At 38.5% G+C, this 15,972-nt stretch overlaps 1 protein-coding gene across 9 annotated transcripts in view; it reads right to left on the bottom strand.

Moving 5' to 3' along the window:
- Positions 1–15,972, bottom strand: part of CNTN4 (contactin 4) — an 893,585-nt gene that overhangs the window by 186,249 nt on the left and 691,364 nt on the right. The window contains exon 1 of one of the 9 annotated variants that reach the window (XM_042930004.1): positions 9,483–9,569. The exons of 7 other annotated variants lie outside the window; for them this stretch is intronic. In XM_042930004.1, the coding sequence (XP_042785938.1) occupies positions 9,483–9,498 (16 nt within the window). In that variant the 5' untranslated portion in view covers positions 9,499–9,569. Of the gene's footprint in view, positions 1–85; positions 189–9,482; positions 9,570–15,972 lie in introns of those variants that run through there. One more of the 9 variants, XM_042930005.1, reaches the window with a different exon arrangement.

The raw sequence follows: 15,972 nt of genomic DNA, 5'->3' as shown, positions 1-15,972 counted from the left end.
CTTCTTGGCCAAATATTTAGCAAACACCAACTCGCAAAATCATTGAGCTCAGCTAAGCAATGGAACTGAAGACAGGGATTGGAACCTGTTAGTAGTTTTCCTGGGCAAGAAGGGAGAGAGCATAACCCAGTTCCAAGATCCCTGGATTTGTTGTCAAAATATATGGATTGAGTCTTGGCTTCAGGGCTTATCAGCTAGAAAGTAATTTCCACTTCTTAGTTGTCTCATCTGAAAAATAGAAATAATAAAAAGAACAGTTTCCCTGCCTGAACTAAGAGCGAAATTGAACATTAAACATGTTGATATCAGCTTTTAAGAATGAATGTGTTTTTGTGTGTTTTTTGGTTTTGTTTTGCTTTTTTGTTTTTTTGCTTATAAATGGATTGATAAGTATTTTGTCTTTCTACGAACTTAGGAAAAGAGAGATGTTATAAATTGGGAGTAATCTAAGTAATTCCAGAAAAAATAAGAATTGTACCAGAAAAGTCAAGCACTAAACAGCACTAGTGATTTTACATCAGAAATAGGTGGTGGGAAAGCCTAAGAGAAGAGTGTGTTGTCATATGAAAGATTTGTGAGATCTCCCAAGAGGGAGTGGCTGACAGACTTCTGGCTTCTCAGAGAAGATGCCTCTGGATAAAACCTCTAATTATACTAACACCCTAAAAGATCAATATAAAGTCATATTTGGCTGTCATACAGTCAACAGCATTTCATGAAACAGAAGAAGAGAGGTGTCTAAGAGAAGCTGAAATCTGAAGGGCCACAAGAGGACAGATATTATACCTCTATTAATTACGACATAGACTAATGGGCTTTGAATGATTACAATGCTGGCCGTGGCACTATACTATGTAGGTTCCTGAAATCATGCCTGTGGCTGAAAGGACCCCTAACATGGATGCTTTGTGACTCAGAGAACTTGGTTTAGACAAGTCTCCAGCATCAAGCAGGACCTCCCAGAATTTAGAAATTGTTTTTCAATAGTAACTGGTGCTGAATAGAGCAGGGGTGACATGTATCTGTCACCTGGACCACTAGCTGCTAACTCCTCCACCCATGGCTGACACAGTGACTGACTATGCCACACACAAATTCACAATCATTCTCCATACAGTGCTTTAGGCAGTTGCTTCCAATCAATTGGTGCTGGTACCTAAGGTCAAAATTCTTCACCATCTTTGTAAAAGTGATTTAGGAGAAATGAAATGGTGACCGTGTGAGGCAGGGGTTAGAAAAGGCCTAGTGCCAAATCTCATGCAAACTGGGGGCAGGCACTTCTAAAAATAAGCCTCCTGACTTTTTGCTCAATGATTATTTGGTACATGTGCTTTGGTCACTCAGATGTGAGAGTGGAGGTACGGGAAATAAGATGGAAAAAGGGACATCTTCGAGTCAAGTACATAGCCTGTAAATGTTGCTCTTGTGTATAGTTTACAATCTCCTCCCTTTTATGGGTTACTTCTTGTTTTCTTGCCTCTGTCTTACTGGGTGAATTAGACACTTTTCTGGAGTGTAGACTTTCTTTAAAATTTTGTAGGCAAAAGTTAAAGAATTTAACTTGAGGGCAATTTAACACATTGTCTTGAGCATAAGCCAAATATAAGTATATGATGGAATAGATATAAAACCCATACAAATCATAAATGTATAAGGCAAGGCTTCAACAAAACCATGTGCTTGTGGTTCACTGCTTCAGGATATGTTCCCAGATTCCCAGGGGTACATGCTGACGCTCTTTTGCTCTCAGAAAAATATCAGTAAAAAAAGTTTGGGAAATATCGTCTAGGTCTGGTGTCAGCAAACTTTCATACACTAAGGAAAGAATCCATATATTTTTTTCAACAGAACAGCATTCTTTTCAAAGTTAGCACATTCAGACTCTTGAGTAGAGGCTGCAAAGTGACGGCACACAGAATGGATTTAGCTTGCATAAGCATGCGTGTCTTTTACGGTTTCACAGGCTTTAAAAAGAGTAAAAATCACATGAACATCTAGATATTGGGATTTTCTTGAAACTCAAACACAGCTCTCAGTTATCAGTCCTCAAGAGAAATCAGGGAAGTGCAACACAGCATCCACTCCACTAATGGTTCTTTAACTTGAGTGAGCTCAGAATCACCAGAAGGGCCTTGTTACCATACAGAATGCAGAGTTCCACACCCGGTTTCTGATTCAGAAGGTCAGGGATGGAGACTAAGAATGTGCATTTGAAACAAGTTCCCAGGTGCTGCTGCTTGTGGTCTGGAGATCACACCGGAGAAACAGTGCATTAAAAGAGAGAAACACGCTAGTCTCTCATTCCATGAGGGAAACAACTGGCAGAGCTGAGTAGCAGCTGCCCATTTAGGAGAGGGCTGGGGGTCTCCATTGTGCCAAAGCCTTTACCAATCCCTACTTCTTACACAGGCCCATATTGCTCAGTTGGCAATTGAGTGTGTGACCTGTTTTGAAATACAGAGAGGAAACGCAAAGAAATGGAATTGACACTTAGTTGCATGCTCTTGCTAGCATGAAAATGGTACTGTAGAGTAAGCACAAGCTAATCGGAGTATTTGGATGGAAGGAAGGTAGAGATGACACCAAAACCACACAGAACAAACATTAGAGCTTTGTACGATTGTGATGAGTGGTGGTCCAGCCCTCTTCACGTAGTCAAACCTGTAAGGCTATCTCTCTGTGATAGTTTGAATGGAGTATGAGAGGCAGAAAAAAAATACTGTTCATTGGGATTAAAGGGTGTTTCTTTCAGTTACTTCTTAAAAATTTGGCATTTAAAGAAATCAAAGGTACTGTCGTATTTTATGAAGAACTCAAATACAACATCCAAAGCTCATCTGGTAAGTTTTAATCCTTAAAGCATAGATATCTTTGACAGCCAAAGTAAAATATAAAATACTTGAGACAATGTGAAAACTGCATGCTGGTTAAAAAGATACCTATCAAAGTTCAATGTCCCATTCTAGAGAGAAAGCCACTTTTCCTCAGGTGAGAATTGGGCTGAAAAAAAGTGAGATATACCTCTTTCAGCTTAAAACTTATGTCCCTTTCCTACAAGACCTTCTGCCAGATCTCTGATTGTCTCTAGAAATGTTGGGGGAGGTATTGCTGGGGAAGGTATATCCAGTCAGTATCCAAATCCTCTAGATTAGAATTCCACAGGATTTCTTGCTTCTATGCCCATCTCACCATTACCTGTCATTGGCCTAAAAACATCCTGCCATTTTGCCAACTTTCCAGGCCAACCCACACACCACTGCCAGATTAATTTGTCTAAAGAGCAGTTTTGGATCCCATTCCTCCTTCCCACACAAGTCCTCTGTGATCTCCACTGCAACCTGGATCAAGTAAAATACATCAACATAGTTGTCAAGTCCTTCCAAAGCAGGACTTCAAATTATCTAGTCTTAGTTTCCTACTCCTCTCTCCATGTAAGTCCATATTCTGGGGGAGTACTCGTCAAACTAGGCTCTGCAAAAGAACAGAGAGGTTGATTACTCTGATTACTTTGTCATATAATACATATCTATTTTCTCTGAAATCACCTTTAAATACAAAGATAAGGCACTATGGGAAGGCTATGCCTACCTGTCTCGGCTGTAAGTGGAGACCTCTGTTTTTTTAGCTTTTTCTGTGATTTGCTCTTACCAACAAAACTATATTTTAAGAAATGTTTGTCCTGCTAAGTAGAGTTGCTTAAGGTAAAGTGGAAAAACAGTCACTGATCCCCTGATGTGCTCTATGTTTTTCAATCTCCCTGCCTAGGCTTGGTCACTCTCTCTCAGGATGCCCTTCTGCCTTCTGCTTATCTCAACTGCTACATTTTACAAAGAGCCATCTTCCCTCCTGGAAAAATATATGTGGTCTCTGCTCATCAACCAAATCAACATGTGTTTCTCTTTTGCTTCGCGGCAACTACACATTATTTCACATATTAAACTTTTGTTTTCCCTATATTAGAATTATTCAATTACTTGTCTCTTCTCCAGCTACCAGATTCAAGAATTACTTGTGGACAAGAATACATATGGCAGGGGAACATATGCTTCACTTTCGTCCCTCCCATTCTGCAATCAACTAGTGAATATTAGTTGAATTGAATTGGAATTCCAAATGTCCCAAGTTTCCTAGAGCACCAATTCATTACTAAACTCTAGGCCAAAAGCATTAGTAAGAAACAAGTTACCTATAAAGAAGAGTATACAATACTTCCATTAGACCACTGAATGCAAAGTAGAATCACTGAAATCAGAGAAGGACAGAAAATCTATAATATCAGAATGTACATTTTTCAAATCAGAATGGCTAAGCCCTTTCTCTAAAAAAACTTTCCTTTTATCTCTGACTCTCTGACATGCAGTTTTACTGAGTTTACAAAATGGCAGTAAGAAAAGATGACTAATTCATAGTCTTCCAAATACTTAAGGGAAAAAAGACTCGGTAAAAGGAGAGAGGTAGGCATGCAGAGATGGTTAGCCCATACAACACAACAGGCTAAATGACATGTGCCAATAAAACTCAGGTAACCAGATGACACCTGGGTGGCCTGGCCAGAACCGCAGTTACTCAAAGGGGGCACTGATCCCTGGACTAAGATATTACCACATAGAAGGAAGGAAACTTGGATTTGGTGAGCCAGGTTTTCAAATCTATTTTTAAGTAAGGCTACGTCTTTTTCTTTAATTTCTTTTTTTTTTACATTTATTTGTTTTTGAGAGACAGAGAGAGACAGCATGAGCAGGGGAGGGGAAGAGAGAAGAGAGAGGGAGACACAGAATCAGAAGCAGGCTCCAGGCTCCGACCTGTCAGCACAGAACCCAATGCGGGGCTCAAACCCACGAACTGTGAAATCATGACCCGAGCTAAAGTTGGACGCTCAAGTGACTGAGCCACCTAGGCGCCCCATAAGTAAGGCTACGTCTTATAAGTACATGAGCAGAATTACAACTGGTTTAATTCTTTACACTTCAAAACACTTGAGTATCCATAATCTCATTTGTTGCCTCTACTAATAAGTAGAGGAAATAAGCAGAATAAAGATTGGTTCCATTGGAGGGACAGGGAAAGTGAGACATAGGAAAACAAGTGATCTATTCTAAGACTACCAAGAAAACCAGTGGATTTAGATTTAGGATTAAAGCTGACACCTAGGCAAAGATTTCTTTTCCTATGCTGGAAGCCATTGCAATGGCACCTTTCAGCTTAACTGAGCCAGTAACAAGGTGGGCACAGAGGTTATCATGACTGATGTTGCCAGGCCTTTTGCTGAAATAACTACAGTGGGGGTTATTTCAGGGTTCACCACCATCTTGTTTCCTTTTGAATGCCACAGTACCTAATCCTGTATGGCACTCAAGAGATGCTCAGAATATCAGGGAACTAGCTAGCTGACCAGTTAAATCTTGAAATATCAGGATATACAGGTCACTTGTATATCAACATTTAAAGATATTTTCTAAGAAAAGGCTGCACACATCATCATTATTAGAATATGTGCTGTTTGTCACAACATAATCAAAATCTGTCTTATTACCTGAAGCTTAGCAATTTCTGGGGAGAAAGGAAAAAATATTCAATGTGGGAACTGAAAGGCATTCTTAGGAATGATTAACAATTTTGAGTAAATGGTAGAAAATGTCAGTTAAACTATAATTATTTACATTTTTAAAAGGATTCAAGCAGTTATATGAGTAACAGAACAAGTTTTCAAGCAATGTCACCAACTCCCACACAAGTCATTGATATACAGCCTTTTCATCAGATTATTAAACAATTCTACACCCTCCTCCTCCTCAATTAAAGATGTGGTCTGAAATTCAAACAACTGACATTTAAATTTTGATTCTAAATTAACCCTTAATCAAATTTGCCAAGCAAATACTAGTCTTCATTGTAATCAGAGATGCTTTTTGCCGTCTCTTGTCTGCATTTTGCCAATGCTGAAGTAAGACCAATAACAAATGCATTTGGCCTGGTGGTCTATTAAAAATAGACCTGTCCTTCCCAAAGAGAAGAATTTACTTTTACTTGTACCTTTATAAACATAAAAGATATTCAATGACCATAATAGTCAAATTCTGCCTTGAGATGTGGTGGACAGAACCAGATGAATGATTAATCATCCTTGAGTTTTTCTTTACTATTTGGTTTGCCATAAAAGGTAAGTTACTCTTCTTGGCAATACTTCTTCCTTTGGTTCTCATGATAACCAATCATCATTCCTCAAAGGCTGGCCGTAGGAATGGGCATGAGTCTTGAGGTAGACCAATGATATTACCTCATCCCCTAAGGCACAGTAATTGGTTCAGGAAGACTCATATGACAAAAGCCAGCCAATCAGAATCTTCTAAAATGCAATCCCTGCAAAAGGGGGCCTTTTTTCTCCTTCAGGTTTTGAGATGTAGGGGCTGTGAGCAAAGTGCCTCATGCCCATGTTTAATGTGCTAGAGACAAGTTGATTTGAGGGGATGAAGCTAAGACTGAGAGCTGATAGGCAAAGCAAGTGAGTGCAGGTGGTATCTGAGTTACTTGAGAAAATCAATTTTGAGGCAACATTTTTGTCTTTCACGAAAGCTGCTTTAAAAAAAAATCAGTAAATCTGTTCATTAAAAAAAATTCCCTAGTGGACACTGAGTTTCTGTCCTCTAGATTAAATGTCTTAACCAATAAAAACCCTTGTCATTTCTTTTCCTACTTAGAGGCTTAGCTTACCTCCCCTCTTCCATTTAGTAGTGTCCTTTTCTTACCATCATTCATACGTCCCCTCAGAATGTCCTTTGAAAAATCATTGTATACTAATATCCCACCACCCACTACCATTTAAAATTGTTGTTTAAATCAGGGCACTTGGGTGGCTCAGTTGGTTGAGCATCTGACTCTTGGTTTTGGCTCAGGTCATGATCCTACAGTTTGTGGATTTGAGCCCACATTGGGCTCCGTGCTGATGGTGCAAAGCCTGCTTGGGACTCTTTCTCTTTCTCTCTCTCCCTCTTCCCCTCCCCTGCTCTCTCTCTCTCTCTCAAAATAAATTAACTTAAAAATTAAAAGAAAACTGTTCTTTAAATTACCAGCTCTTAGAAATAGTGGATTCTTGGGGTGCCTGGGTGGCTCAGTTGCTTAAGCCTCTGACTCCTGATTTCAGCTCAGGTCATGATCTCATGATCTGTGAGATGGAGCCCTGTGTAGGGATCTGCTCTGACGGTGCAGAGCCTGCTTGGGATTCTATCTCTTTCTCTCTCTCTGCCCCTTCCCTGTGCGCTGTGTGTGTGTGCGTGTCAAAATAAAATGAATAATGGATTAAAAAAAAAAAAGAAATAGTGGACTGTTACCAATGACTCTTGTATCACTTTTTTTTTTTTTTTTTTTTTTTTTTTTTTATTTATTTTTGGGACAGAGAGAGACAGAGCATGAACGGGGGAGGGGCAGAGAGAGAGGGAGACACAGAATCGGAAACAGGCTCCAGGCTCCGAGCCATCAGCCCAGAGCCTGACGCGGGGCTCGAACTCACGGACCGCGAGATCGTGACCTGGCTGAAGTCGGACGCTTAACCGACTGCGCCACCCAGGCGCCCCTCTTGTATCACTTTTATGTCAATGCGGCAAAGACGGTGGGGGGGGGGGGCAGCTTCAAGAAAAACTTTCAGAGGAAAATAACATCTGATCATCACAGTTCTCTATCTGATGTCTAAGTCTGTGTGTGTGTGTGTTTAAATTAAATATCCTCACCTAAGGTATTTTAAGAGTATTTTCTATAACCAGTCAAATATGTACTCTAGTATTTGGAGTTAGACATATTTCTCTGGTCCTGAAACTTTGCCCCTTCTATAAGGCCCAGAAAGTGACTTAGCTTATCTAAGACTCAATTTCCTCATCTGAAAAGTGAGGATAATAATACACTTTATAGGTGGCTGAAAAGATCAAAGGGAATGTTGTAATAAGCAAAGTGCTTAATTACAATTAGCACAGTGTATAGCAAATACAAGTACTCAATAAATGTTAATGTTTATTGGTATTACTGCTAAAGCAAAGATTGTGAAAACAATTGTCTGATCATCTACATATCCATTCAACTTCATGGTAAAGATCCATTCTAAATCATCCACTTATGTTAACAGACCAGATCAGGGTTTATGATTAATAAAGCTACAATGACATCTTATCTTGGTGTCGTACTCATTTTTTGAAATTATTTTCATTTTATAGTATTCATTTGATTCATTTCTAGGATGTAATATCTATTTTCCAGGAAAGGAAAAGTGAGCAACACAGAGAATGTTTAAAACTTGGCATTAAGCAAAACTAACCCAGAAAAATTAAATCTTCTGACCATTTGTGTAGCACTAGTATATTCATGCTAATAAGGTGAAGTAGCAAAATAGTAACTTAAAACTAATTTGTTCTCTCACTTTCTAGAAGTTGGGGGGGGGGGCAATGATAAACATATGGTAGATAATAAACAAATGCTGTAATTGGGAAACTTAGCAGTAAAGTTATATTTAGAACTCATGCATTACAGATTGATAGCAGGAAAGTATCCCAGAGAAAATCTGTCTACTACTCTCCTTTCAGGAGCAGGGAGAAGTACCTCGGGAGGCATTAACCTTTCTTGGTTTGGTGTGGTTTGGTTTGTAATTAGCATGTGATTAGGGCAGGATTTGGAATCCTTGACCTTAGTTCTTACACCTACTGCTCTTTTCTCATATAGTGTAGTTGAAAGGCAGTAGGGAGATGTCCTGCACCTCATTTTGTGATCTTGGCCAAATCACTTAATCTCTCTAAGCTTCAATTTTCTCACATGTAAAGAAGGGATAACCCTCACCTCAGAGGCTTGATGACCAAATAAAACCATATACATGAAAACGATTTGTAAACGAGAACACACCAAGCAAAGGTGAGAAATCATTACTGGGCAGGGATTGCAAATAGATTTTAACTTGACTGGGGAGCTCTGCCTAATTGGTATTGGCTCTCCAGAATGCTACGTTAGGGTTTTGAGGATGCAGTGGTACTCAAGGAAAAAGGAGCCATAATTGATCTGCCTGCCATGATACAAGAGCGGGTAGTAGACACACATGTGACAAATATGTAGGGTGATGCCTCTGCATAAATGAGTAGTGGCTAGGATGAGGAGAGGAGAGTCCTGAATGAAGAAGCATACGTTCTGAAACACACTTTTTCACCTCTCTGTTCCCATAAAATGCAAAATTCTATAAAATGGATATTACTTACCAAATGTGTGCATTACCATGAGACTAAATTAAATAATGTATGCAAAAGAGCTGAGACACTGTAAAGCAACATCCAGTAGATTTGGATTAACACTATTAGAGCACAAAAAATTACACATGCAAACATATCTTACTCATTGAAAACACCTCTTTTACATGGATGAAAATAAAAGTTAATTACCCCTCTGTAATAGTGGCAAAACAATACAAAACTGATGTTCTTAAGTGAATGTTAGGAAAAATACATTTCACCCACCTTCAATTTTGAGCATTTTGCCTGTCACTTTAAATTGGCTAAATGTTTGACAGATGTTCAATAATTGACACAGCTTATCTTCCTCTCTCAGGCTCTTTTCCTACTCAATCACCAGCATTTCTAGTTGCTATAGCAACTGTAAACATTAATGATTATTCCGTCATGCCAGGGGGATTTAAACACATTCTTAAGTTAAAAGTTCCCTCAGGAAAAAAAAAGTCTATCTATCTTTGGAAAGATGGGAAATATTATATGATTTAAATTCCCTGGTTATTGAATTTATTAGATCTAAATACACAAATCTTCTTCTATAGTTTCACATAGGTAACGATTTTTTTTTCTCCCATCTGAGTAACAAAGGAGTTGTGGGGAATTGAGAAACTCAGCTTTCTCTGATGAAAGGGAAAAATAATTGATCTTGATAAATGATATAGCAGAAGCTGGTGGGGAGTTTTGAAAGAAAGAAATGACCTGAAGTTTCATGACATAATCTGGGTGCAAATTTAAAGTAACTCTACTTAAAGCCTCAGTGGTTTCAAAAGTAAAACTGGGGTCGCCTGGGTGGCTCAGTTGATTAAGCATCTGACTTTGGCTCAGGTCATGATCTCATGGTTCATGGTTCGAGCCGTGCATCAAGCTCTCTGCTATCAGTACAGAGCCAGCTTTGGATCCTCTGTCTCCCTCTCTCAGTCCTTCCCTGCTCTCTCTCTTTCTCTTAAAAATAAACATAAAAAATAAAAAAAAAGAGTAAAACTGGAATGATTATATTTGTTCTAACCACACAAGTCACCCTATACTGTAAAATACACTAAATGCACGGGGTCATTACTGTGTTTTGTGGCAAAGTGAACAATAGTTTGAGCTTCAGAAGAAAATGAAAATAAATTGAAAGATGGGAACATTTACAACATTTATTTCAAGGTGGGGGACGATGAGCCAGATCTGTGTAATAGTTTTGTTCTGTTTCCCATGCTTACTATCTTAAAGTGTTTTTCAATGATTGCCAACATTCAAAAATTGAAAGATTTCACAGAGAATTTCACATTTAAGTCTCCTCAGGGAAAACTACAAGGCCACACAATACTGACCTCATTTCTCCTCAAGGCAATAAGTGGCCAAAGATGAGCAGTGGCTGGCCTGTTTGAAGGGATCATGTGGATCTCTACCTTGCCTACAGTATCTTAATCATTTATACTATTACTTGCCTGGCCCTTGGAGAAAATACAGTTTTAAAAGCGAGTGAACCTTTTTCATACATGCATTCCTAAAGCAAATCTTCCGGATTTCCATGAACCTAAATCATTTTGTGCCCCTTGCTCTTCTTGAATGAAGTAGGGGACAGCTAATATCTGTGCCTCACTTTGTGGAAACCGCTTCTGTTCACACCGGTCACTGCCTAACCCCTGAGGTCCAGTGACTGACTAGGGCAGGCTTAAATGGAAAACAAGAGGCCCAAAGAAGCCCTCAAAATTTTGTCTTTCTCAATGCGTAGGCTTTTTCTCTCTTTTAAAAAATTATACTGTGGCAAGATACACATAAAATTTACCACTTTAATGTGTACAGTTCAGTGGTATTAGTACATCCAAATTGTTGTGCAACTATTACTCATTATCTCCAGAACTTTTCATCACCCCAAACTGAAACACTGTATCCATTATGTCTAGTTTTTAATCACTCATTCAACAAATATTTCTGTGTGCCTATTATATACCAGGAATTCTAAGCACTACAGAACAGGATATATAAAGTAGGGATATAGTTTTAGGGGAATCAGGTTTCCTGAATCCTGCTTATGTTTCCAGGACAGTAAATCTTATGGTTCATGGTATTTATTTCTTCTATCCTGAAATAACTCTTTGGGGATCCTGGACTGCAAACATACCTTGATACATATAAGACAACGACTGGACACTGATCGTTTTTGGTGCTTAGTTTTTCCCACCTGGTCAACTCATCCCCGACTTTTCATTAGGAACCATTTCTCTCCCACTCTCAGTAGATGCTATTATATGAGTTGGGCTGCTCTTCATTCTGGCTCCAGGAATGCACACATGTTCTATGTCTACCCAATCAGAATTTTCTATCCGGCACCACCCCATAACCTCCAGTCACCATAATTAGTTTAGGGATGGACACATGACTCAAGCTGGCACATGAAAGTAAATTTTGAAGCTTGTGCTAAAATCACTGGGAATGAGTCACTCTCTTTTTGCTGGGGTTACCATACAATGAGAGCCAGCTCAAGCAAAGTAAAGCCAAAACATGCATAGCCAGATTCCTAAAACTATCACTCGAGAACTAAAATCTAGCTGCATCTAATGGGAATTTTATGCCAATATGTTCTCATTTTTGTTCAAGCTCATTTGAATTGGGTTTTGAAACTTATGACAAAAAGGATGTTGATTACAAAACAATTAGACAATTGACATAATATTGAAGAATGTTATATAATCTCAACAAGTATCCAATGGCCAATTGTATGATGACTTCTGAAAACTTGTTCTCCAATTCTACCTTTTTAATTCTATTTGAAGCAAAAATTACCCCCCTTGTCCCTGGCTAGTTCTGCTAACACAGGACTGCTCTAATGCATTCTTGGTTTCTTTGCTTTAATTCATCTTTCTCAGATGTCTACCTAGGTTGATTCTAACTAAAAACATATCATCTAAAAGGTTAGGCTAAAATTTTAGTTATAATGCTGCATCTACCAGTTGTCAGAGGTGTGAACTTGGGCAAGTCACCTCAACTCTTGAGTTGTTCTAGTAGTCAAGTCAGTTTTGCAAGAGTATGGGGAGGCGGAATCAGGCAGATAGGTATTTTCTAGGAGTATCTCTGTAGTTGATCTCCTCTGATGGATGATGATTCAGGACAGAAAGTAAGAGTGGAATGAATGAAGGTCCCTCTCAATAAAAGCTCTGAGTATAGACAGCCAATGTTCATCTGTTATTTACTAGGTGGCCAGGTGCTAGCACACTATGCGTTTGCACAGGACAGACACAAATGACGGTAAACAGCAAATGGCTTGGTTATTCTGCAAAGGAGGGCATGTGGCACAGAATTATTTTCAGCCAGCTTCACAAACACAGACATACTAATGTTAGGTATAAGGGACAAGATACATATAATTTTAGCATTCCTGTTACCCTTCAGATCACAAACTGCTAGGTGAACACTGATTAGCTGACCCTCTTTTATGACGCCTGACCTTAGATGTACTTTTTCAGCTTGTGGCAGGAGTTTGAATTTTTCTTTCTTTCTTTTTTTTTTTTTTTTTTTTGGCTCTCCATAAGTTTCTTAACCAAGACCTGTTGAACAAGGGGTGATCTTAGTTTTTAGTAGATCTCTGCTTGTGGAGAATTGCATGTGGCCCTTAGTGACTTCTAAGGTGATGGGTGCCAACGTTCAGCTATCAGAAGAAACTGCCAAGTCTATCTCTTGAAACATTTGCCTTTTCCCTTCTGACTTAATTAAGAAATGAGAACAAGGATGTAATAAAAAGACTCAGACCAGAGAACTATGGTCAACAAGTTGAGAGTCTGTAAAAACACAACTGATCATAAGAAAAAAACAAAACAAAACAAAAACATGAGCACCCATTCTACAAAGCAACATTTAAAACACATATGCATGAAATACTGGTTTAATTGAATTTAAAGAGGCATTATATGCCATATGTTAAACTATGTGGACAAATATGTTGGGGAGATTACAGGTTGAAAAAAGTTGGGTACATTTCTTCACTACAGGACTTCTCCAAATCCTTAAGTTGTAAAATCTCCAAGAGGTGAATTTAATAAACAGCATTTCCCAAATCAAGGGACTGTCCTACATGCTCTCAAAACCTCCTAAAATATGAGATCTGGTTACTGGATATATAAACATGGCATTTCTATTATCATCATGTCATAAGGATTCGGAAGCCCTTAATTAAAATACATGATTATCTCAGCAGTCTTTAGTTGGTGTTTATTTTGAAAAATCTACATTGTAAAAGATGTAAATGGGAAGTGTAGGAGAGGTGTGAAGAGGCATTCAACCCTAAGAACTCAGTAGGAACCCTGAGTAAGGCAGACCTTAGTTCCTAACAGGTCAGCTCTAAGTCATTTACTCTAAGCATCACGTATAAAATGGGACTAGTAATTTACTTTTCTCAAAGGATTGTTCTGAATATTTCACCTCCTTCAGTATTCTTAACATGTCTATAGGGGAATGTAATCCCTATTTTTGAAAGGTGTTTACAAATAATATAAAAATTCTCTTGACCTACACTCTTGGAACCTAGAATTAGTTGGTTAATTTAAAGAGTAAAAGTGGGAAACCACAAAAAAAAAATGCCATATTTACACCTTAACTATCTTATGCAATTAAGTTTATTATTAGGTATTATTTATGTATTTATTATTCATTAATAAATTTTTATTTAGAAAATCAAATGTATTATTTGTAAATATTTTTTAAAGTTTATTTATTTTTTTGAGGGAGGGAGGGAGGGAGAGAGAGAGAGAGGGAGAGAGAGAGGAAGGGAGGGAGGGAAGGGCAGAGAGAGGGAGAGCCAGGTGTGGGGCTCGAACTCACCAACTGTGAGATCATGACCTGAGGTGAGATCAAGAGTCTGATGCTTAACCAAACTTCCACCGAGGCACCCTTGTCAATCTTTTGATATAGGAACCATATACCCCTTTGCCTTCTCATTTTTTATCTTTTAAAAATGTTTATTTATTTATTTTGAGACAGAGAGCATGAGAGACCACACAAACATGCCCGCACACACATGAGGGAATGGCAGAGAGAGAGGGAGACATAGAATCCCAAGCAGACTCTGCACTGACAGCGGGGGCTCACGACTACGCGATCATGGCCTGAGCCGAAATCCAGAGTCCAATGCTTAACTGACTAAGCCACCCAGGCACCTCCTTTTTTTTTTTTTCCTTGAGTGTTATCTTTTTTTTTTTAAGTTGACTGTTAACTAGGGCTGATGTTATCATTTTTACCTAAACTACACTCATCATGCCTGAGACTTGGTTTTGTTAAAAAAAAAGACTGGTGAAATTACAAGAGAATAGAATCCTACTAGAGTTTAATGATCCCCTCCCCTAAATTTTTATAATTATCTTGCCCACAGCATCTTTATTTTTCATTGACTTGCCTTTATTAAGTCTTCCTCAAAGGATTCCAAGTTGTTTTTGTAGAAGTGACAGTTCTTTCCTTTTCATTACCTTTCATTAATTTATGTAATATTTAAACTATATAAGTACAATTTAACATAAATAGGTTTAGGGAAAAAAAAACTGACTCTCGGCAAGTATACAACTTAAAAGGGAGGAACAGAAGGGTATAGGTTTACTTTAGTGTAGCCTACCAAGCCATGAACCTACAGTTTGCCACAGTCAATAGGCATTGTGCATTAAAGAAGGAATGGAGAGAATCTATTTATCCAGAAAGTTAGCTAAGAGGGGGGAGAGGGGTGGTGGGTTGAGAGAGCCTTTACAGTGTTTTAAAAGATGACATATTTTGTTTTATTGCCCTGTAAACAGACTCTGGCTTATTAGACCATGTAATTATAGTTAAAGTCTCTGCAAAGTCTTCTTATAGAAGCATTTTAGGCTGACTTCTAACTTGTTAGTTCCATTAGGGAAGACTGATAGTGATGCTGGGACTTAACAGGTGTGATGGCAGACCAATGACAAAGAAATATGGAGAAGATTGTTTTCTAGGTATCTCTCAATTACATGATATAGATGATTGTCCAGTCCAAATAAAATAGTGCATTTCAACTTTCCACTGATGTATCCCTACCTGAAAAGTAGGATAGAACACACATTCTTAAGAGCCAGGAGACAGATCCCACAGCAGTTTATTACAAGCCAGGAGTTTATATTACACATATTCTACTTTCAAATTCCACTGGATAATAAATCTATGGTGGTTTTAATATAAAGTGTTTTAAAACACAACCACTAAATCCCCCAAATCTGTAAATACATAGAGTTCTTGCAAAGGAGCATAATCACATGGTACCGAACATGATGAAGAACAAGAAGCAATGAGAGAGATGGTACTTTTAAAAATATCAGAGAAGGAGTGAAAATGACCACAGTTCTTACATTAAAGGATACAAGCCATACAGGTATCTGGGAAATGAGAATTTAAAGACAAGGGAACAGCAATCACAAAGACTCCACTGCAGGCAGGTATATGTTTAGTGTCTCTGAGACAGAGCATATGAATGCAAGACAATGAGAAGGGGGATGATGATTAAGACATTCCAGGGATCAGCTATATGGAGGCTATTAGCCAAGAGGGGAGTTTTAGGGTTTTTTTTCCCCCTGAATCAGATGTAAAAGCCTTTGGAGAGTTTTAAGCAAGGAAGAAGCATGAACTGACTTACATCTCAAAAGTATCATTCTGTCTTTTATCATATGGAGTGGGGTAGAAATAGAAGTAGGGAGAACGGCTAGGAGGCTGTTACGAAATTCAAAGTAGATGTGTT

This window comes from Panthera leo, chromosome A2 (assembly GCF_018350215.1).
Source record: "Panthera leo isolate Ple1 chromosome A2, P.leo_Ple1_pat1.1, whole genome shotgun sequence".
Classification (NCBI taxonomy): Eukaryota; Metazoa; Chordata; class Mammalia; order Carnivora; family Felidae; genus Panthera; species Panthera leo.
Note: the sequence above shows the minus strand (reverse complement) of the source record. Positions and strands in the feature narration are given on the sequence as shown.